The sequence below is a fragment of the Solanum verrucosum genome, unplaced genomic scaffold (assembly GCF_900185275.1).
Source record: "Solanum verrucosum unplaced genomic scaffold, falcon-dt-bn FXZP01000115.1, whole genome shotgun sequence".
Classification (NCBI taxonomy): domain Eukaryota; kingdom Viridiplantae; phylum Streptophyta; class Magnoliopsida; order Solanales; family Solanaceae; genus Solanum; species Solanum verrucosum.
The window spans coordinates 1,876,375-1,900,597 of NW_026020680.1; the positions used below are offsets into that span (position 1 = coordinate 1,876,375).

General features: G+C 34.4%; 1 protein-coding gene across 1 annotated transcript; it reads left to right on the forward strand.

Annotated features, from left to right (window-relative positions):
* The first annotated feature begins 4,731 nt into the window (after nt 1-4,731).
* On the forward strand, nt 4,732-6,226 carry LOC125812264 (uncharacterized). Its single transcript, XM_049491781.1, has 2 exons — nt 4,732-5,517; nt 6,170-6,226. Exons 1-2 carry the CDS (start codon nt 4,732-4,734, stop codon nt 6,224-6,226), a joined length of 843 nt encoding a protein of 280 aa, XP_049347738.1.
* Nucleotides 6,227-24,223: the final 17,997 nt, after the last annotated feature.

Consider the following 24,223-nt stretch of genomic DNA (forward strand, 5'->3'; position numbering starts at 1 on the left):
TCAATCTCCATTCTCTTCACCAGCCTTACTAGTCAAGAAGAAAGACGGTACTTGGAGATTCTGTGTTGATTATAGGGGCCTTAATGACATCACTATTAAGGATAAGTACCCTATTCCTATAGTGGATGATCTCTTAGATAAGTTGTGTGGTGCAGTCATTTTCTCCAAGGTCGATCTTCGGGCAGGCTACCATCAAATAAGGATGAAAAGGGAGGATGTGTTCAAAACTGCTTTCAGGACTCATGCAGGACATTATGAGTTTAAGGTAATGCCATTTGGCCTTACCAATGCCCCAGCTACTTTCCAAGCCCTTATGAACCAGGTTTTCCAACCTTTTTTGCGAAAATTTGTCTTGGTATTCTTTGACGATATACTTGTATATAGCCTTACAGTAAATGATCATGTGCAACACTTGAGAGTTGTGTTTGAGACCCTCAAGAACCATTCACTCTATGCTAAAAGATCAAAGTGTTCGTTTGGCCAATCACAAGTGGAGTACTTGGGGCATGTTATTACCAAGGAAGGTGTAGCTACTGATCCTCACAAAATTAAAGCCATGGTTGAGTGGCCTAGACCAAAAACACTCAAAGCTCTCAGAGGATTCCTTGGTCTTACTGGCTACTACAGAAAGTATGTTGTTCATTATGGTACTATCAGCAGGCCCCTCACTGATTTGCTAAAGAAGGATGCCTTCAAATGGAATCCAGAGGCTGAACTAGCATTTGCAGCCCTTAAAACAGCTATGAGCACCACACCTGTGCTTGCACTTCCTGACTATTCACAGGAGTTTGTTGTTGAAACTGATGCCAGCCATGGAGGTATTGGTGCAGTACTTATGCAAAAGGGAAGACCAATTGCTTACTTTAGTAAGGTGTTAGCACCCAAGCACAGAGGCAAGTCAATTTATGAGAAGGAGTACATGGCCTTGCTAAGTGTCGTGGATAAGTGGAGACACTATCTCCAGTTCAAGCATTTTGTTGTGAGGACTGACCACCACAGCTTAAAGTATTTACTGGAACAAAAGGTAACCTCGGCTATTCAGCAGAAAGGTTTAACCAAGCTGTTGGGACTTGATTACGAGGTTCAATACAAAAGAGGTGCAGAAAATAGAGTTGCTGATGCCTTGTCAAGGCAGCAAGAAGGGCTAGATCTTTTGGATGATCAAGCTACCGGGAAATTGATGGCTATAAGCAGCTGCACTCCAACTTGGATACAAGAGATTATTGGGAGCTATCAAGAGGATGCTCATGTCCATGACATTCTTACACTACTGTCAGTAGACTCTCATGGGCCCAGTTTATGGCACTATTCAGCTGGAATACTAAAGAAGAAGGGCAAGGTATATGTGGGATCTCATGGAACACTCAGGCAACAACTCATTTCCTCTTTCCATGACACTCCCCTTGGTGGTCATTCTGGTCAGTTAGGTACATTGAAAAGGCTATCACAACTTTTCTATTGGCCAAAGATGAAACTTATGGTGAATAATTATGTGTCGAGTTGTGATGTATGCCACAGGAATAAGGATGATAATGCAGCATATCCAGGGTTGTTGCAACCCCTACCTGTTCCAAATCAAGCATGGTGCCACATCAGCATGGACTTTGTGGAAGGTCTTCCCAAGTCTAAGTCGAAAGATGTCATATTAGTGGTGATTGACAGATTTACTAAGTATGCCCACTTCATAGCACTATCGCATCCCTATACCGCAGCTACTGTTGCTTCCATATTTTGGAAGAGGATACATAGCCTACATGGCACTCCTGAGTCTATTGTGACGGATAGGGACAAGGTGTTCGTGAGTAACTTTTGGAGAGCTTTATTCAACTTACTCGGCATTCAACTCCATTATAGCTCTGCCTATCACCCACAAAGTGATGGCCAAACAGAAAGGATTAACAGATGTTTGGAAAACTACTTAAGATGCATGGTGGCAAGCAGACCTAACCAGTGGAAACAATGGTTGTCAGCAGCTGAATGGTGGTATAATACTAATTTCCATACAGGGTTGAAGTGTACCCCTTTTGAAGCTCTTTATGGGTATACACCTCCTCAACTGTGTATAGGACCTCTATTGGAAAATGTGGTGCAAGCTGCTGAAGATGTGATCATGCAGAGGCAGCAATTTTTGCAATTACTTAAGGATAATTTACATGCAGCTCAAGCCAGGATGAAGTTCTTTGCTGATAATAGAAGAACTGATAGAGAGTTTGCAGTGGGAGATTCAGTATACTTGAAGTTGCAACCATACAGACAAACATCATTAGCACTAAGGAGGAACCTTAAGCTCCGCTCTAAATACTATGGTCCCTATCTGGTTATTGCTAGAATTGGTAATGTTGCTTACAAACTAGCATTACCACCTGAATCCAAGGTCCACCCTGTCTTCCATGTTTCATTACTCAAAAAGAAAGTGGGCGATCGTGTCGTGGTTCAGTCTACTCTGCCTAACACTGGAGCGGATGGTCAGTTTATAGTGCAACCAGTTGCCATTCTGCAAAGGCAAATGGTTAAGAAAAACAATGTTGCTGCTGAGGATGCTACATGGGAGGACTACCAACACTTACGCACCACCTTCCCTAATTTTAATCCCAATCCTTGAGGACAAGGATCGTTTGAAGGCGGAGGGTATGTTATGATCTCAACTAAATTGATAAAATGTTGCCGTTAAGAGTCGAAGTCCGGAAGGAGTATAAGTCTTAATTGAGTAAATAAAAGAATGAAGGGCCAAGATTTATTTCAGTTAATTAAGCTCAAGGGACGAGATCGTGCCACGTGGACAGATGGTTATATATACACATCACAGAAGAGAGAGAAGGCTAACTGAAATCTGGTAATTCCCAACCCTTTCCTCGTGCTCTTTTCTCCCTCTCAAATTCTCTGCTCATCTCATCTCAATCTGATTCTTTCCTCTCTTCTTCTTCTTCTGCAGATCAATTCTTGAATGGAGCTCACTATTAATCTCATTTCTTTTACTAGTTAGAATTTCCCTGTTGGTTTGAGTACCATTTCTTTGTTTTTGATAAATAACAGAAAATTCCCAAAAAAGTGTTGAGTTGATTGTTTAATTTCTATATTTGAATTTTGGTCTCGGTTGAGATCATAACAATAGTGTGGTCTGGAATATTATCCTTTTTGTTTTGAGAAAGGATCTGAAGGCTGGTCGAGAGTGTGATGGAGGGGTGGAATGCAGATATCATTTGTCTGCAAGAAACCAAATTAGAGGGGAATATGGAAGAAAAAGTTAGACAAATTTGGGCAGGTGATGGATCAAATATGCAAGAAGTCTGCATACACTCTACCTCCCCAGACCTCACTTGTGGGATTACACAAGAATCAAGAATTCCCTGTGTAGCTTCAAACTCTTTAGTTTATAATTCTGCTTTTTGGTGCACCTTAAAAAATGTGCATAACACAAATGTTTTTGTGAAATTTGTAGCTCCTTAGTCTTTGAAAAGGGACCTACTTCTTTGTACCTTTTGTAATTTTGAGCTCATAACTTCCTTTTGCGAGTTGTTGAAATGGATACTCTTAACTCGTTCAGAAAACTGAAGAAAAGTGTACTTTGCCATTAGCTCTTCATTTAATAGCATCAAGCTCTTACAATATCCAACCATGAAGAAAGTTTTTTTGCTCTTGTTTAATAATTTTCATTCGTACTTGAGATCTGAGATCATTTTCTAGTTGGTTGACTATGAATTTCAGCTAATCGCATGAAAAAGTATGTGCACCTATATTCCATGCGATTCGTAAGTCTTGCATTCAGATAAATCACATTATGCTTTACTTGTTTGAAATGTCATGTACATCATCTTTTATGTTCTAACAAGATTAGTTGTGCTTTTGTTATCCAGTCATGCACCAAACTTGATGTTGGAAGGAGGAGTGTCTGTGGAAGTGGCAGATCCTCAGTCTCGAGAGTCTTGTTTGAAATGATATTCCTCTCTGCTGATACATGATTTATTAAAAGAAAATGATGAACAATGATAAAAGTCGATGCCCTGTGATCAAGAGGTCATGTCTTTAAGTCACGACCAACCTCTTGCAGACATGCAATGTAAGTCTGTGTTTTATGACCCACTGTGATTTGGCCCTTTCTCAAAACCCGCTCATAGAGGGAGCTTAGTGTGCCAGGCTGCCATCTCTGCTCTTTATTTCCAATCATCACTACTGCTCTTTTTTGCTCTTTAACTTCATATTTTCTGTTGGCTTCTTAATCAAATAAATTGTGCTACAGAATCTTAAATAGACTTTTGTGTTTTACATTATATGACAATGACATGTAGATCCAAGTATGGGTTAGGGAATTTATCCATTACTACTATTTTTCATTACATCATTACTTTTTACTCTCATTTGAATACTTGAAATTTTCTACCGGTTTCTTTATTGGTTCAAGTGTGCTACAAAATCTTGAATGTACGTAATGTACTCACTAATTTGTTGTTTTGTACTCAACAAATGTATATAATTAAGACATTCAATAATTGGGTTCTGCAATGACTCTGAATTGTCTCACATTTAATATTTTAGGAAATAATTTGACAGTAAATGAGAAGGGAGTGAGTATATGTTTATGGATATTTGGGGAAAGTTGGGAAAGAAAGAAATTAGGTAACAGGAATTCAGAGTTCGAAAGGATTGGGAATAAGCTTCTGTTAAATAGGGTTACGAGGGGACAAGTAATATTATGTTTGAGTTTTGTTTAGGATGGCGAACGAAGGAACGACTATGGCGAACGAAGGAACTAAGATAAGTGCTAAGGTAAGGGTTTTCTTTTGGAATGAGAAGCTAAGTCGGAATCAGATTTCAGAATCGGAAGGACTGTGCGTCATTATTATTCGGAGGAAATACAAGAGGCTTCATCCCTGTCCATGTATAGTTTGCTACCCTCCTGACAGCCATTCGTATGATACATATTGCTCTACTGTCATCCGGTTTGATCTGTCAAGGCTACTCAACAAGGATCCATTCTTGTTTTCCATGATTCTATCTGATACTCTTCTATTTACTCCCAAAGACATCATACAAATGTCTAATGAAATCAATTCTGATCTTTTCACCAAATTTTGTCAGTTTTCTCAACCACAACCACGACATCCCTACGTGATTGCCCTTGAAATCTCCCAATTTGATCTCATCGATTTTTCATCATATTGTTCTGTTCCATCTGTACCAACTTTTCCCCATATCCCCTATTTCTCTAGGTTTGAAAAGGACTGGGATGATGAAGAGGAGCTTCACACTGCCACCCACAGTCTCTCTACCACTGATTACATCAATGATCCATATCAGAAGTACTTGGGTGATGTGCTCGAGTACATGTATGTGTTAAGGGAATATACTGGTGAAGGTGGAATTTGCCCAGCCAAACCACCCATTGCAGAGGATTTACCAAAAGGACTTAAGGAAATCAGGTGCTCTCCATCTCCAACTCCCGTATTCAATGACTATATCAGAGATTTAATGGATGACACTTTCCCTGTTTGCTATGAAGATTTTAAAGACGAGAATGAGGTGATAACAACTAATTGTTTGCACGAATTTCATATTCACTGTTTGATAAATTGGCTATCAATGAATAACACATGTCCAACTTGTAGAGCTGATTATCCTTTGCATTATTCACCACTTTCCAACTGCCGTAAGCGTCCCCACCACCACAACATATTGGAGGAGCCTAATTGTAAACGTACATATTTAATCTTGTATCTTTTAAAACAATTTTTGGTATTATATTGTGAAGAAGGAACTTTACATGTGCTAGTTAACATGTTGGAGAATGTGTTTGATATTTTCTGTCTTTTTCTTGTATACTGATTGCGCATTACTTGTTCTTTTGGTATTATCAAATATCAATTCAATTTGAAAACCAAGTAATTCTCATTGAACTCACCGTCAAAAATGCTAAACATACTCTTTAATCCAGTACTACTACTCCCTGCTAGTATTTCTTTTCTTTTAATTTCTTCTTGCATCATTCCATTTACTCTTCTAATTTCTTTACCACTTCAATTTTGTCAAGTTTTACATGATTTCATTCTATTAAATTATGCACTATGATAGTCCACTGCTGATATTTACTTCAACTCCTGAATGTGAGATCTTACCCTTCCTCTGAATCTTGAATGTCTTTTTAGTAACAAAGTTTTGCATGATTTATTAAGAGAATGTGATGCACTACGAGAAGGGGAGTGGAACAGTGATAAAAGTCGATGCGATGTGATCAGTCATGGCTTTAAGTCATGACCAGTCTCTTGCAGACATGCAACGTAAGTCTGTTTTATGACCCACTGTGGTCTGGCCTTTTCTCAAACCCCGCTCATAGAGGGAGCTTAGTGTGCCATGCTGCCACTTATAAGATGCACTACGATTATCAGTACTGCTGTTTATTTCTGCTCTTTTTATCCAATCATCACTGCTGTTCCCTTTTGCTCTTTAACTTCATATTTTCTGCTGATTTCTTAATTACATAAATTGTGCTACAGAATCTTGAATAGCCTTTTGTATTTTACATGATATGCACAATGACATGTGGATCCAAGTATGGGTTAGTGATTTTATCCATTACAACTATTTTTCATTACATCATTACTTTTTACTCCCATTTGAATACTTGAAACTTTCTGCCGGTTTCTTTCTTGGTTCAAATGTACTACAGAATCTTGAATACCATTTTGAATTTTACATGATCCAATATCGATTATTTTTTTCATGCATTATTCGTTCTATCAATCCTTACCAATAGATTTAATAATGTGAGGAATATGATTTAACTGTTTCATGATTATGCTTTTCGGCTTTTCCTACCTTATATTATGTCAGATCGTTGTCTTTTCAGTTCGTTAATCTGAAGATTTGAGATAGTTAGTCAATTTTCCAGAGGGATCCAAACATAAACATGTGGGTATCATTATGCATGGACTTCATATTTGAGTGATATAAGCAATGGTAGCATTATGCTTTTTTTCTATGATGTTCAATAACATCATATAATTCTCTGTTCCCTTTGCATCTGGAAAAAAAAAAAATTGGTTTAGTTATTGAGTTTTGCTATTCTTTTAGAAAGGAGGAAATCGAGAAAAAGCACAAGTGTGGTCTGAAATATTCTCTTTATGCATTATGTTGGTTAAGAAGCCCAAGATTCTTTGAAGGAATTAAGATTTCCCCGCATAGCTTGCAATACTTTTAGTTTACAGTTTCGGGTTTCTGGTGCAGCTCAAAAAAACAAATATGATTTAAATGTTTTCTTAGATTCATGGCTCCCTACCCCTTAAAAAGGGACCTACATTGAGAAGAAACACAAGTGTGGTATGAAATATTATCTTTTTTTGTTTTGAGAAAGGATCTGAAGGCTGGTTAGGAGTGTGATGGAGGGGTGGAATGCGTATATCATTTGTCTGCAAGAATCAAATTAGAGGGGAAATGGATGAAAAGGTTAGACAAATCTGGGCAGGTGATGGATCAAATATGCAAGAGATTTGCATACACTCCATCTCCCCAGACCTCACTTGTGGGATTACACTGGATTTGTTGTTGGGTTATACAGAAGAGAAGCCAAATTTTCTTTGAAGGAATCAAGAATTATGTGTGTAGCTTCAAACTCTTTAGTTAATAGTTCTGCTTTCTGGTGCACCTTAAAAAGTGTTCATGACATAAATGTTTTTGTGAATTTTGTAGCTCCTTAGTCTTTGAAAAGGGACATACTTCTTTGCACATTTTGTAATTTTGAACTCATAACTTCCTTTTGTGAGTTGTTGAAATGGATACTCGTTACTGGTTCAGAAAACTGAAGAAAAGTATACTTTGCCGTTAGCTCTTCATTTCATAGCATCAAGCTCTTACAATATCCAACCATGAAGAAAGTTATTTTCCTGTTGTTTATTTAGTTTCATTCGTACTTGATATCTGAGATCATTTTCTAATTGGTTGACAATGAATTTCAGCTAATCGGAGGAAAAAGTATTTGCACCTATATTCCAAGCTGCAATTCGTAAGTCCTGCATTTAGATAAATCACATTATGCTGGTCTAAAATGCCATGTACACCATCTTTTATGTGCTAACAAGATTAGATGTGCTTTTGTTACCCAGTCATGCACCAAACTTGATGGTGGAAGGAGGAGTGTCTGTGAAAGTGGTAGATCTTCAGTCTCAAGAGTCTTGTTTGAAAGGATATTCTTTTCCGCTAATATTTACTTCACTTCTTGAATGTGTGGTCTGACCCTTCCCCAGAAACGTGAATGACTTTTTAATAACAAAGTTTTGCATGATTTATTAAGAGAAAATGATGAACAATGATAAAAGTCGATGTCTTGTGATCAAGAGGTCATGGCTTTAAGTCACGATCAGCCTCTTGCAGAAATGCAACGTAAATCTATGTATTATGACCCACTATGGTCTGGCCCTTTCTCAAATCCTGCTCATAGAGGGAGCTTAGTGTGCCAGGCTGCCATTTCTGCTCTCTTTTTTTCAATCATCACTGATGCTCCTTTTTTCTCTTTAACTTCATATTTTTTGCTGGTTTCTTAATCGCATAAATTGTGCTACAGAATCTTGAACAACCTTTTGTGTTTTACATTATATGCAAAATGACATGTGGATCCAATATGGGTTAGTGATTTTATCCATTACTACTATTTTTAATTACATTATTACTTTTTACTCCCATTTGAATACTTGAAATTTTCTACCAGTTCCTTTATTAGTTCAAGTGTGCTACGGAATCTTGAAAACCCTTTTGAGTTTTACATGATTCTTTTAAGATGTGCACATAATGTACTCACTAATTTGTTGTTTTGTACTCAACAACTGTGTATAATTGAGATATTCAATAATTGAATTCCACGACTATTCTGCATTGTCTCACATTCAATAATTTAGGAAATAATTTGACAAGTAAATACGAACGAACCAAATATATGTTTATGGATATTTGGGGAAAGTTGGGAACTATATACTTTAGCTATAAAAAGATCATCACATGCCAAATATGAATATTTATAAAATATATCTTACTCATAACACAACAGTATAAACAATTTACGCCAGACATTATAATTATGTTACAAGAAGCTAGGATTAAGCTTTTATAGAAAGAGTGCTGGATATTCCTCAACAAAGATCGGACTAGGGGTGTACATGGCCGGGTTGGTTCGGGTTTTTCAAATATCAAACCAAATCATTTGTGTCGGATTTTTAAATTTATAAACCAAACTAAACCAATAAAACTGGGGTTTTTCAACCTCGAGTTTTATCGGATTTTTTGGTTTTTCGGGTTGTTTCTGGTTTTTCCGGTAAAGTATTCATACAAACATATAATTTACTAGTACTTCAAATATTTCTTTAGTCCTACCAAAATACAACTATTTAAGATGTTTCTTAAAAATATAACACAATATGATATGATTAATGACACTAAAATATTCAACAAAAATAATAATAATGAAATTGCGTAAAACAAATATTGCAAATTAACAAGTCATAATGAAAATGATCATAATTTAAAAGTACTAAATCATGCTAAAATTAAATTTAATAAGTATTAGTTACATGACTAAATATTAAAGGAATTAAAATTAGATTATGTATTTTAATTGTCTAAACAAATGTAAAACTAAAGAATAAATATTCAATATTATTGTCATTCTTAGTGTTGAATTGATTTTCTTTTTGCATTAGTATTAATTTGATTTTGATTTGAGCTTTATTATAATTACCAACATCTGTGGACTATAATCTATATTGGCCCATTCATAATTCTAAGTTTCAAACTTGAAATAATATATTAAAAGATAAAAACTATGAAAAAGTATAAGAAATATTTAAAAATTATATCAAAGTAAATATTTTTATGTATAAAATAAGATTTTAAAATTATATATATAATGTCGGGTTGGTTTTTTTTAGTTAAAACCAAACCAATCCAAATATAGTCGGGTTTTTTTTTTCAAAACCAAGCCACTAGTCGGATTGAGTCGATTTGCGATTTGATTCGATTTTCGGTTCGGTTTTGTACACCCCTAGATCGGACTATTGTGTTTGTGTATATATTAGAAATTTTCTTCTCTTATTTTGGATCAGATCATGCTTTGGACCAGTGGCGGATGTAGAGTGTGTCCAGGGGGGTCATCCGACCCCCCTGGAAAAAAAAATTACACTATATATATAAGATCAATTTTTTTGTGTACGTGTATATAGTTAAAATTGAACCCCCTGAGCATATGTCAAAGGAGTAGCTCAATTGTTTATGGGGTTCAGGATTTCACCTATGTTTTATTTGAACCCCCTTGATAGAATTCCTGCCTCCGCCACTGCTTTGGACCTAGTCTCTTTTTTTATTTTCAGATGGGGCCTTTGGCCATTTGATTTCTTAATTTATTATTATTAATAAAAACACTAACTGAACCTAAAATTTGATTCAAGTAAAAAGAAAGGAGAAAATTTCTAGTAGCTTCAAATATTTTTTTCATTTTTTTTTTCTATTTTTCATTTACCTTACAACTTATTTTTAAAGCTTAATCCTTAACGAATCAAAACTCAACATATTTCATGAAGCCATTATAAGTATGAGCTACTTACAAACTAGCTTTTTGATCGTAAATTTCCTTAATATTTTATCATCCATAATCCAATAAGTTCATAGCATATATATATACTACTAGAGGGGCATGGCCCGTTCTAGCACGGGCCCAACAGACTCTCACACATAATCTTTAGTTTAAAAAATTAATAATAATAGTGACAATAACAAAAATTGGTAAAAATTTACATGTCTCAATGAATTATATAAGGTAGCAAAGTAGACATTATTAGGAGTTGCTTCTTGTAATGACTATTCTGGCTGGAAAAAATAGAGAACAACATTCCGTACAAAGAGTGTAAAAGACTTAAGAGAGCTAAGTTAAAAAATATCAAAGCCTATTTATTGCAAGAAAACTCAATGTTGCAACATTCATATCAATCACTCAAATTCTTATGCCATCGTCACACTTCATCTGGCATCAAGCCGTGAGCATAACCCAAGTATTTCTTGTGCAGAGACTGATTCAAGTGAGATCTACCAAAAAAGGAGGTAAAGTCAATTTACAAATGACATCAAAATGTACAAGTGAAAAACACAATATTACCAAAATGTAAGCACACACTGCCACATGAATGTCTTTTTTGAAGAAAAAAAATTATATTAGAAAAGTTATCTCATTCTAATTATATTCAAGTTGTTGATCTAGAAATAAAGAAAAAATAAGCAAAATTACCTGAGAATCATTTATTTCAGATTTGATCTCACTTCAGTAGATTCAAACCACACCAAAAGAAAGTTATGCAGAAAACTTTCCAACACATTCAGTTCAACATCCACATATCACAACAAAGAAAATGTTCATACACGAAGTTAAAACAAATATATAGCTTTCTACATGCTTTATAATTCCTCTACAATGGAACCTATCAAGCTTATACTTCATATGTGACTATTTCTAGGAATAGGAGTAAATGAATGTAGTCAAACATGTAAAGATTACCATCATAAACAACAACCAAATTAATCATAAAGTAGAAATACTAACAATTTGTTTGTATAAGTAAGACTCCCAAATTGAAGAGCGGCCCAGCTCATTTTTTTTGGGTAAAAAGTATTGTCTGCTTTTCAAAGAGTACAAATAAAAATGAAATAAATAATTACTTGGAACAAATGCATTACACATATACATAGAAGTGTAACCACACTTGAGAGGCAAAACTTATTTTAGTGTTGAGATATGTTGAAACCTGCAAACTCGAATGAAAAAAGTACAATCCACTAATCCCAAAAATATGACAGGCAAGTAACTTTTATGTCATTTGGTACATAGTAACAAAGTAGTTGACTCTTGAACAAAGAAGAAATTAGCCAAATCATAAATCCACAATCTCATCGTCGTAGATATGGAAGTTCAACAACATTAGAAAGGGCATGTGTTTTCAAAAGCAATACACATGATTATAGCCTAATAGGAGAACGACAAAGGAATTTAATCACAAATGAAACACTCCCCCTTTAATAGTATAATTCACATAATATCTTGCACATCTTCTCTTTGTAGTGTTCGTACACCCCTTCCCCAATAGATATCTTTCATGTTTGAGGAATACACCATGTACGTGATATACATTGACAACGCACTACAAGTCTTTGCGCCTTAGAGAAATCAGTAATTGTTGGTAACCCATGTATCATACAGGTAGAATACATCTCTTAGCCAATAACGATAAGGTAGTAGAAGTTGCTTCACTATTTTCATGGTTCAAGATAATGCTTACCGCAGGAATTTCTCACCTAAATTCATCATCACTATATGAACATAAAATGATAGCTCTAAACCACAATTCTTGGAGAAATTGAGGTTAACTTTTTTCTTATTCTTTATACCATCAAATGTGGGTTTATCTTCTTTTTTTTAACCAGCAAAATATGTGACAACGCAAATATGGACAGAAAACAAAGAGGAGAATAACTAAATAAAGCTGTAAATTGGGATAATTTCAGATATTTGTCATTATATCAACAACTTTATTTGTCACTCATAAGGAGTTGAGAAAAAAAAAAGTCTCTCATTATTATCTCTAGTTACATTCTGAAGGTGTTTTAGTTAAGAATAAACTAATATCTCATCATTGGCATCAGCTAATGCATTGCGGAAGCATTTACTTAAACAACCTTTCGGGTAAGACATAATTGAACCAACTAATAATATAAATATGTGATAAATGCTGTCCTAACCCTAATAATCTAAACAGGAGGAAACTGGTTCAGCCAGTAAACAAATGTTTCATGTGTCTCAATAGCCTGAAATTAGTGAATCGTTTATTTCTACACTACCCAGTGTCAACAACTCTTTGGAATATGTTCATTTCAATTACTCGCATCAATTGGATTCTACTCCTGAGTGTCAAAGAAGTAGTGAAAAATTGTAGTCTTGGAGGAGTTGATAACCCCATCAAGAAGACCCGACACATGATTCCATTATGAATATCTTTGGTGTATTTCGGAGGAAAGAAATTTTAGATGTTTTGATGGTCTGTCAACTCTAATTAACAGTTTGAAATCATTTTGCCTTCTTAACCTCTTCTATTGGAGCAATTTATTTCCCCATAAATGATATATTACTGCCCCCTCTCCTTAGATTTCATTAGATTGCTCAATATGACTTAGAAACCATTCTTTGGTATACCAAGTAAAATTATCGTTTATCAATTTTGATAGACTATAAATTCCAAACAAATATAGAACTCTCAAAATAAAATTCCTTCCATTTGAGGCAGCTTAAAATTCATAAGGAACAAGGATACTTTTAAGCCTGAATATTTCTCTACTCATGTCGAGGCTGCTAGATTAATTATCTCTGAACATATCAAGGACATAAGTACGAAACTACTCGAAAACATGCAATTGATTTGAGTGAGTAATCTATTAGCTTAGAAGATGAAATAAAAGATCCTTGATCATAGGTATGAAAAGATTTAATCTATTTTCCTTCAAATCCTACCTTAATTAGTCCGAAGACTTTCAAGATTGCTCCTAAGTTTATGAAAAACATGTTCCATACAGTAGCGAAGTTTGTTATCCAAATAACTAACATGATCCAAGATTTAAAGATATATCAAAATCAACAAATATAGAAGGAAAACTACTGCACAACAATAAACAAACAAAAACCTAAAAAATTATGAAAAATTGAACTCCAAACAACAATGAAAAAATTAAAATGGTAAGTGAATTCCAAAAGCGGTAGGCAAATAGAAAATCAATATTCTCCAATTTTAGAAATCAATATTCTCTACTCTCTAAAATCATGAAAAATAGAAACAAAATAGAAGATGCTCAAATCGGAGTGCTTACCAATAAATAAATGAATTTTGAATAGCCATTCACATACCCAAATCTCCTGACATATACAAAATTCAAGAAGCATCAAAGAGTAAGAAGCCATAAAAAATATGCAAGCAACTAATATAAAAATTTGTGCTATTCATGTAATATTTATTTCCATTTATGAAGAATCTAAGATATACCATGTGAAATCTCTTTCTAATTTCATAATTAGAAACCAAAATACTCAAAGTAGTCAAAAAGTCAACAATCACTAAGGTGAAACACTCGAAAATCTGAAATCAAAATTCATGATTTGAGACAAACTTCAAAACCTAATCACTTTTTCACACACTAACCACCACCAGTATACTAATCCTATTGATAAGCCCATCAAAAACCTCATATAATATTTAACATTGAAAAAAGCGAACAAAGTTCATAGCTAAAGACATCAAATGTAAGGTTTTTTTTTTTTTTTACAAAATAATGGGTAAAAATCAGACCTTGATGAAGAGAATGTTGAAGAAGAAGGAAGCTAGAGATTGAAACATGTCAAAGGAACAGGTCCAACGCAGCTGACTAACGTGTCTACAACAAGTGTTGATGAAGAAGGAAGCTGACGATTGGAACATGTCAAAGGAACAGGTCCAACGAAGCTGACTGACGAGTTTACAACACTGCTCTAGAATTAGAGTCACACTAGGATTAGACTATTTATATTAATTAGGATTATATTACGACTAGGATTAGATTATGATTAGGATTATAGTACAACTAGGATTAGATTATTTATATTTGCATTATTATTATTATATAGTAGTAATAGGTATTGTAGTAGGACTCTAAGTATAGTTAACTTAGGACTCTACAATTCTCTCCTATATAAGGAGGTTGTAACTCAACATTATTTTTATCAATACAATCTTTGATTTCTCTAATCCTAGACGCGAGATTTCTACAAAGAAGTGATTCTTAAGCTTTGTAGCGTCGATACGACAGCCATGGTTACAAGAGTTTGAAGCAATTGAGGGTTTTCTGCATGGAGATGACTAATATATATGGAGGGAGAGTGGGAAAGATGGACCTAAAACAGAGCACACAGAGACTCAATTAATGTTTGCTTCAAACTAATGATAGTATACAAATTAAGGTCGGGGATTTCTGCACATTAAAAAAAAAAACTAATTTTGAAACATACATGAGTATATAAAGCCTAATTAGGAACTTGAAATTACAAAATTCTACAATAAACTACTAAAAAAGGCAGAAAATGCATAATAAAAGAACTGAAAACAAAATACGCAATAAATTGTGACTATCAAAAATGTAAACTTGCCAAAGAAAAAAGAGAAAAGTTAGAAGAAAAAGAAGGGCAACACCAATTTTCAAGCATCCATGAGTAGTTCAAACCAATTTAGAAACATGCAAGAAGTAAATCCTACAATAGCACATTCAAAAATCAGAAAATCTAATAAATAAGACCCAACAACCGAAAACACATACCCATTAGGAATTGAAGGATAAAAGTATGTATTTTAGGTTAGGATTGTACAATAAACATAAATTTTGATGAGAAAAAATAGATGTGGAAAAGGAGCAAATACACTCACCAGTTTCAAGCTTGAAAGAGAGAGAAATGGAGAATATGTTTTGATGAAAAGGGAGAGCTACTTTAACTTCTTTCCTGGTGGATATTAAGTAGCTATAGCCAATGAAATTGGGCTAGACTAAGCTAAAATTTAAAGTGTTTCATGGTACACTTTAGACTCCTATTTGTACCACTATATGATGTTGTGTTAGTCCCAACCCAACTCCCATTTCTAAATAAGAGTAAAATATATATAAATGGGAAAATGCATAAGTACCCCCAACCTATGCCCAAAATTCCTGAGACACACCTAATCTTTACTAAGGTCCTATTACCCCCTGAACTTATTTTTTAATTAATTTTTTACCCCTTTTTGGCCTACGTGGCTGAGTCCATGACTTCACCTATGTTAGGCGCGTGGGTGCAGTTTTTAGACAACACTGACCAATAAAAATTGGCCACGTGTTAAAATAAACTTGAAAAAAATACACATTAACTCAGTTGTCTTCTTCTTTATCAGTGTTCTTCATCTTTGACAAAAAAAACCTCCATTATCATTCAAGTTAAATTGCTCCTTGCTTCGAAAAGGTAAAGTAAATTTTCAATATGTTCTTTATATTTACACCTTTTTATGTCGATTATTAGTTTTGATTTTAAATTTCTTTCGACGAAGGTGAAAGTCTTCGAAATCGTTATGAAAATCTCAACATCAATTCAAAGGAGAAGGGTGGCGATGTAAAAGAAATAGGCGATTTGAAAGAGAAGAAGATGAAAAGGATGAAAATGAAGAAAAAGGATGAAGGTTGTCGTTGTTTTGAGAAATTCCTTTGTGAAGATGAAAGGGGTGAAAAATGAAGAAATGGATGAAAATGAAGAAAAAGTGATAGCTTTTTGAAATTTTGGGAAGTGTAAATACTGTTTTTGAACATATAGCTTACTTTTTAGAAAGTTGAAAAAGTGGGGCCCAGTGCGTGTTGAACAAAGCTTTCAACCTATCTGGTTTATATTGCCACGTAGGTCAAAAAGTGGTAAAAAGTTAATTAAAAAATAATTTCGGGAGGGTAATAGGACCTTAGTAAAGGTTAGATGTGTCTCAGGAATTTTGGACATAGACTGGGGTGTACTTATGCATTTTCCCTATATAAATACTTTCATTCCCCCCCGCTTAGATTACGTGTCTAATTAATATACATAAGCAAATCACGTTGGAAGCAGTATTAAAATTACGTTAGAAACATTTAGGTGAGGGTATTTTCACTTAATTGCTGTAATTTCTAGAATTTTATTAATTATTATTAGTTACATATATTTTACTAAATACGTCTTATTAATAATATCTTGAAACTTTACATTTGACGACTACTACTACTTATGTAGTTATTTTATACTATTAAGTTTTCTTTATTTTTATATTATCGAGAAGCACAATAATTAACAACTTAAGATATTTTAAAAATATATTAAAAATTAGATTTACATTCAAAATTTCACATGGGGCTTGCACATCTATTGAAACATATATAAAGTAACATATATTTGTTAAAAATTACGTTAAGATTACTATAAATTATAATAATTAACAACTTAAAATATTTTAAAACATATTACAATTTTGCTTGGCTATCAAAATTTCACCGCATAAATTGGGAAAACGAGGTAACATATATATTATTTCAAAATTATGTTAAGTACTATAAATAACAATAATTAACAACATAAAATATTTAAAAATATATATTAAAATTTTAATTGACACTTAAAATTTCACACATGCTACATAAATTGGGACATGGGGAGTAGCATATATTTTCTTTAAAATTAAGGTAATAGTCCTATAAATCAGAATAATTACTAACTCAAAATATTTAAAAATTATATAAAAATTTAATTAATTCACTTAATTTCATATGCATCACATAAATTGAAATAATTAAAATAACATATATTGAATCCGTCCATGCACGGACTATTGTATCTAGTATAAGTATAAAGGGGAATAAGCACACTATTATTATCAATGTGTCTGCTCCTCGGAGTTTTAATTTTGAATCAGGAATATTTTTGTTATTTAATAAAAAATTACTTTATTTTTTATATAGTATATTTATTTATTACTATTAAAGTGAATAAGCACACGCGGCAATATGTGTGCTTCTCATAATTTAATTTTGAATAGGGTTATTTTTGTCATGTAATAATTTTATTTTTTTATCTATTTTGACAAATCCCGACAAATTTATTGTTTGCATTCAATACTACTTTTATTATTGAATAATTTTGTAATCTAAAAGTTATTATTTTTAAAATATTATTAATAAAGTTAATTTAATAAAAGAAATTCATAATAAAATTAATTTATGTTATAAAATAAAAAGTATAATTCTCTTTTGAGTAAACGAATTTTTGATAGTGTAAATAAAATTCAATTGGACGAAAAAAAGTCACAAAGAACAATTTAATCAAATAACTTTAATAATTAATTGTATTAAAATATTTTATTTATAAGTGTTATCGCAATACATGAGACTATCCAAGGTCAAGTGAAACAATCATTTTTCTGGTGGCACTCGATAATTTCTTGAAAGTTTCAAGACTTCAAAGGTCAAGGGAAGTAGACATTTCTCCGGCGGTGGTGGTTAAGTTCATGAAAGCATAGAACTTCGGCGGCGGCGAATATGTTCATGAAAGTATAGAACTTCAAAGATCAATCAAAGTAGTCATTCAAGCAAAAACCAACAAAATGGTTTGGGCCTTTTCCGTGTGGACCCACTTACAGGTTATTGATTGTTACTGTCACATACTTAGATTTCAACTAAATGCTCTGCGTGGCACTCGACAACTTACTCACGTTTCTTTCACCATCTTGTAAACTCAAGTAAACCTTTTCAAACTTAGATTGCTTAGAGAAAGACACAAGAGAGTTTATAAGGAGACTTTTGCATTGCTTTGGAAGATTGATTACATTTGCTTGGTTGATTTACAAATGAATTACCCTCTATTTGTACTACACACCTAGTGGCTAAAGTGTAAATAAAAATTGTTACACTAGTCCCTACATATTTACAAATTGGCCCTTCTTCTAGAATTCTCTACAAGCCTAGAGAATTCTAAAGTCTTTCAAGAAATCTTCTAGAATATTCTAGAGTATTCTCCAAACCTCTCTAAGACTCTAGATCATTTCTACTAAGGCTAGCTCACTTATGCTTTAATTTTATGCCTAAGTGGTATGACAAAGTGGCAGGTCATGACACTCTCCCCCACATGATGTTGCGATGACTGCGGCATATTGCTATTGCATAAACTTCTGAATTTTGTCTTTGAATAGCCACAAGTACCTGTATCGTTCACATGTGGCTTCTTTCGAAGATTGTCCCTTCCAATGAATAAGAAACATGGATGTGGCTTGTTGTGTCTATTTCCTTTTGTCTAGATAGTCAATAATAGACTTGATTTCTCAATCGTGCAGTCGGTGCCCGACTTGATTGATTTCAGCTAGAATCATCCTTATCTTCGTGGTATGGCTTGAGGACACTAGCATGGAAGACTGGATGAATCTTGAAATGATGAGGTATTTCTACCTTGTATGAGATTTTTTCCCACTGAAAGGGCCTTCTTACTTGCGCACCAAGTTTTGGTGTATGCCTCGTAGTGCCTTGAATTGTCTCAGATAATAACTTCACCTAGACCACGTCTCCAACCTAATAATTTATGGGACAGCGCTTGCGCTCAACAAACTTCTTCATCTTCCTTGCTACTTTGTCCAAGTAGGACTTGGCAGTGTCGGGTTGTTCTTCCCATCCTTTGGTGAGGTGGTAAGCTCCCAAACTCTTTCCTTGGAATGCAGTTGGTAGTGAATGTGAAGTTAGAGGTTGTTGGCATGTTTCCAACTCAAAGGTGGTGCGCCCTTTGGACTCGCTCCGCTGGAAGTTTTAGGAAAATTGTGCTATGTCCAAGAGCCTTGCCTGGTCCTTCTGGTGCGCACTCAAATAGTGCCTCAAGTAGCACTCTAGTAAGGCATTGACTTGCTCGGCCATCCATCTGTGGGTGGAAACTAGTGGACAAGTGCAGCTCCGTGCCAAGTATATCAAACAACTCCCTCCAGAAGTTTCCAATGAAGCAAGGGTCCCGATCGGTGATGATATGTCTTGGCATGCCCCAATATTTCACTACATTATTTAAGAATAGTTTGGCAGGCTCTTTTGCAGTGCAAATGACTGTGGCGGGCATGAAACTAGCATACTTCGAGAATCTGTCCACCACGACCATGATCGTCTCATACCCACCATACTTTGGCAAGCAAGTGATGAAGCCTATAGTCGCACTCTCTCATGGACGCTCCGCTACGGGTAGTGGTTCCAACAGTACTTTGGTTGCGTTGTTCCACCTTATCTTGTTGGCCCAAAAGACAAGTCTGCACGTAACATTCAATATCATCCCTCATATGTGGCCAATAGTAGATTGACTCAAGCAACGCCCTTGTGCGATGCTACCTCGGATATCCAACCCACAAGTCCACAACGTGTCATGGCTTTCCTTTAAGTCGGAATCAAATTTCAGAATAGAACGGACTGTGCGTCATTATTATTCGGAGGAAATACAAGAGGCTTCATCCCTGTCCATGTATAGTTTGCTACCCTCATGGCAGTCGTTTGTATGATACCTATTGCTCTACTGTCACCCCGTTTGATCTGTCAAGGCTATTTTCCATGATTATATCTGCTACTCTTCAATTTACTCCCAAATATATCATACAAATGTCTAATGAAATCAATTCTAAGCTTTTCAACGAATTTCATCAGTTCTCTCAACCACAACCATAAAAGGTAAAAAACATGGAGTGAATAAAAACAACATGGAGAACTTATTTTACGTAAATCTCAAATAATTTTATCTTGAAAAGTATTTTTGTTAACATGCTTTTTGAAAGAAAACTTCAGAATAGTTCGCACCAAATCTCAAACTTCAGCAATGTTCTTAACAAAGATAAATATAGTCTTTTAGTTAGCACAATAAACTTTTAAATGGTGAGACACATCATTTCTTAATATACTTTTAAATTTTTAAGTATCTTATACTTTGATTTTGTCCTCATTTTATTTTTCATTCACACCGAAAAACTGATTGGAAAATACCGAACTAAACTGAATCGAACCGAACCAAACCGAGTTAGTTTGATCTAATATACGGTGCACACTTTTCTAAAACCGAAAACCAAACGGCTACCCCTAGTGCTAACCAAATCATTGATATAAGGATCTTTGTTAATATTTTAAGAGATAAGTGTCAAAAACACACCTAAACTACCATTTTTTTGAGTTTCATACATAAACTATTGAGAGTGAGTTTCATACCTAAACTATCACTTTTTAGTTTGAGAAACACACCTCTATCTTTTATACCACTTTCATCATGGTGTGTGTAATATACTCTCTTTTATTTTAAAGAATTTCCACATCACACTCCACATGGACACATTCAACCTTGACAAAAATTAAATAAATTATTAGTATTAGTTAAAATTAAAAATTTAAAAATTATTATCCAAAAAAATAATATTTCTTTTATAAAGTAAAATGTAAAATATTTTTCTTACCCCACTCCATCACTTCCTCTCACCCGCCCCCCACCCCCCGGTCACGCCTCGAGCCTACACCCTGGGCGAGACTGGCACTCAGAACCATTGTTGGCCCCAAGCGAACCCTTGGATTGACTTACTTACTCAGTGGAAGACTTAGACATAAGAAAGAGAATCCAAATACAAGACAACTCAACATGTCTCAAACTGAACTCATAATGTTTTAAAAATAACCATTTAACTTAGCCAAAATGGCAACTCAAATCTGAACATAAGCCAATAACAAAATGATGATGAATGAACTAACATCTGACTGACTATCTATGAAGCCTCTAAAACAACTGGATGGATGTCGGGACAGGCCCATGACATCCTAATGAACTAAAATGATAAAGTAATGAAAAGGGGGAATCCTCCGGAAGCAAGGAGGCTCACCAACAACTCTGAAGCTCAACTGGAACAACAATGCGCTGGATGCTGATCCTAGTTACCTGCGTCTGCATCATAAGACGATGCAGGCCAACTGGCATCAGTACATTGAATGTACGCGTATGCGAGTTAGAATGTTAAACACAACTTAAGCTTAAAAGGATCTGAAAGGAACTGAAGAACTTACCTGGTTCAACTCAACTCAACATAACTGAACTCATTTCAATATAAAGCAGTTTAAAAACCAGTGCAAAATAAGGAAAAGTTGTTTAAAACATGATATCAACTCTGTGTATTTAGAAATACAATAATAACTTTGTATGTACGCAAAGATACAATATGAACTCTGTTTGTATATAAAAATACAAAATACTGTTGTGGGAGTTTCTCTAACCGACAACCATCACTTAAGAGGTATAGTGATGATACATCGTTTTACCTCACGCTGCCAAGGACCTTCATATACCTTGTCGGGGGTATAGAACCTAACTCACTAAGTGGATCCACTAGTCTATGCTAAAAGCATTAAAGGGTTCATCTAAAAAGTATGACAATTTTCTACCCATGATGGATACATGGATTATGGAGATGTGAGTTTTCTGAACTCAAGCTCCTCCCCATGTCGGTGCTCAATACTACTCCCAAAATATGATACTAGCTCTTTATGTTTAAAAACATACTTCTTTTTGTGATTTGAGATAATTGCTCAAAGGTTATCTTGGAAATCGAAGTTTCCCCTCTTGCTTTATTGTGAAAGCATTTACTCTTTAACTGAAAACTAGTCCAAAGGCTCTTTACTGAAAAACTAGCTCAAAGGCTCTTTTAAAAATCTCAGTTTTCGTTCTTATTTAAATGTGAAAATATTTTAAACTCTTTTGGGAATACATAGTCCCCATATACTTTTGAAGAAATGAACTTCAACTTTACTCTTTACTCAACTCAAACTCAAGTCTTAAAACAAAGTTAAAACATTTGTAAAAGACTTTTGGAAAACTTTATCAACTTCTCGTGACTTTACTCTTGATGACTTCTCTTGACTTGACTCTTAACTTCTCTTGACTTTGATCTTAACCGCTCTTGATGTGACTCTTAACTGGTCCTTAAATTGAATTATGGATTCAAGGATTGAGATTTGTGATAGGAAAGATCTCATGATGTTTAGGAATGATTTTAGATAGCTAAACATGAGAAAAGACCAAAAAATCAATATTTGAGGGTGGGTCCGCGACGCGGAGGGATATTTAATTTTGGGCTTTGAAAATGACTTTTGAGGCAGAACGGTTCGTGACGGTTCTGCGACGCGAAACGAATTTTCCCAGTTCTGGGGACTAGCTCCGCGATGCGCCACCACTATCAGATTTCGTCCGACGAAATTTCTTCTTCATTTTTCACCTCTAAACCCTCTAAACTCCATAGGTTCTTTCCCCAAACACTTAGAATTGATTATATGTTCAAAGTACATCAGATTCTACTCGAAAACACGACTAAAAACGTGAATCAATCTCAAGAAACTCCAATCAACACAACCCACAAGAATTCAAACGAAATTTATCAAGAACTCAAGGATTTACGTTCAAATCTAATAACTTCGCTGAAATTTAATCATGATTGGCGCGTGGGTGAACTAACCCAATGCTATGTGATCTCACATACCTTGTAGGGATCACCCCCAACGAAATGCACAAGCTAAACTCGACGAACTTGACGATTTCCTTGCTTCTCCTTCTCTTTTCTCCTCTTCTTTCCTCTTCTCTAAAACCCTAACTCTTTTCCAAAAGCGTAAAACTGACCAAGTTCAGTTTAGACCCTTAATTAATTCACTAAAACGAATTTAATTAATTGGATAAGGAAAATACTGAAATACCCTTCAAAAATCCGGATTGGACATTTCCTTATTTGAACAACCCAACTTCCAATGAGCATATCTCACTCATACAAACTCGGATTCGCGCAATCTCATCGGCGTTGGAAAGATCATTCCAAGATATTTCCTACCATATTGGAAGCACCTCTAACTCAACATGAGCTAGAAGTTATGGCCATTTGAAGTTGACCAAAACTCATTTTTCCTAACTTAAACAAATTTCCAGATTTTTCTTTATTCCCAAAAATGACTATTTCCAGTTCTAAGCTTCTTCTTAGCTATTTTAAATTGCGAGATGTTACACCCCCACCCACCCCCGGCCATTTTTTAAAGTTTTTTTTTGTTTAAATTTCATTTATTAAAGTATTTAATTTTTTTACTTCATCTCCTCACCCCCCCCCCCGGCCCTCAAATACTAATTTAGATATTATTTTATTTCTTAAAAAAAATAATTCTACCCACCCCACCTAACCCTCCGCTTCCAAAAAATTTTCTCATTGTTAGATATATACATATCGAAAATATTTTTTACTTGCCGCCGCAAGATTTTTTAAAATTATTTTGTTTATTTATGTTATATTCGGTACACTAGTAGAAAATTTTTTTCTAAAAATATATATACGTACAATATCTAACACAAAATGAGAAAAATGTAAATAAAATAAAAATTAGGAGCGGAGGGTTAAATAGAATGGGGTAAAAATTTTATTTTTTTAAAAATAAAATAATATCAATTTTTTTTTTTGGGGGGGGAGGGGGATACGTGGAGGAGGTGGTGGAGTGGGTAAGAAAAAATAATATTTTTTATTTTATTTTTATGGATACTAATACTTTAATCTTTAATTTTTAATTAATATTAATAATTTATTTATTTAATTTTTGTCAAGTTGGGATATTTTATCCGTGTGGAATG

Excerpts from the sequence above, each read along its gene's own strand:
- LOC125812264 (XM_049491781.1), top strand. The coding sequence starts at position 4,732 with ATGGCGAACGAAGGAACTAAGATAAGTGCTAAGGTAAGGGTTTTCTTT. Across the intron at positions 5,518-6,169 it reads ATTTTAAAGACGAGAATGAG|AATGTGATGCACTACGAGAA; the intron begins GTGATAACAACT and ends ATTTATTAAGAG.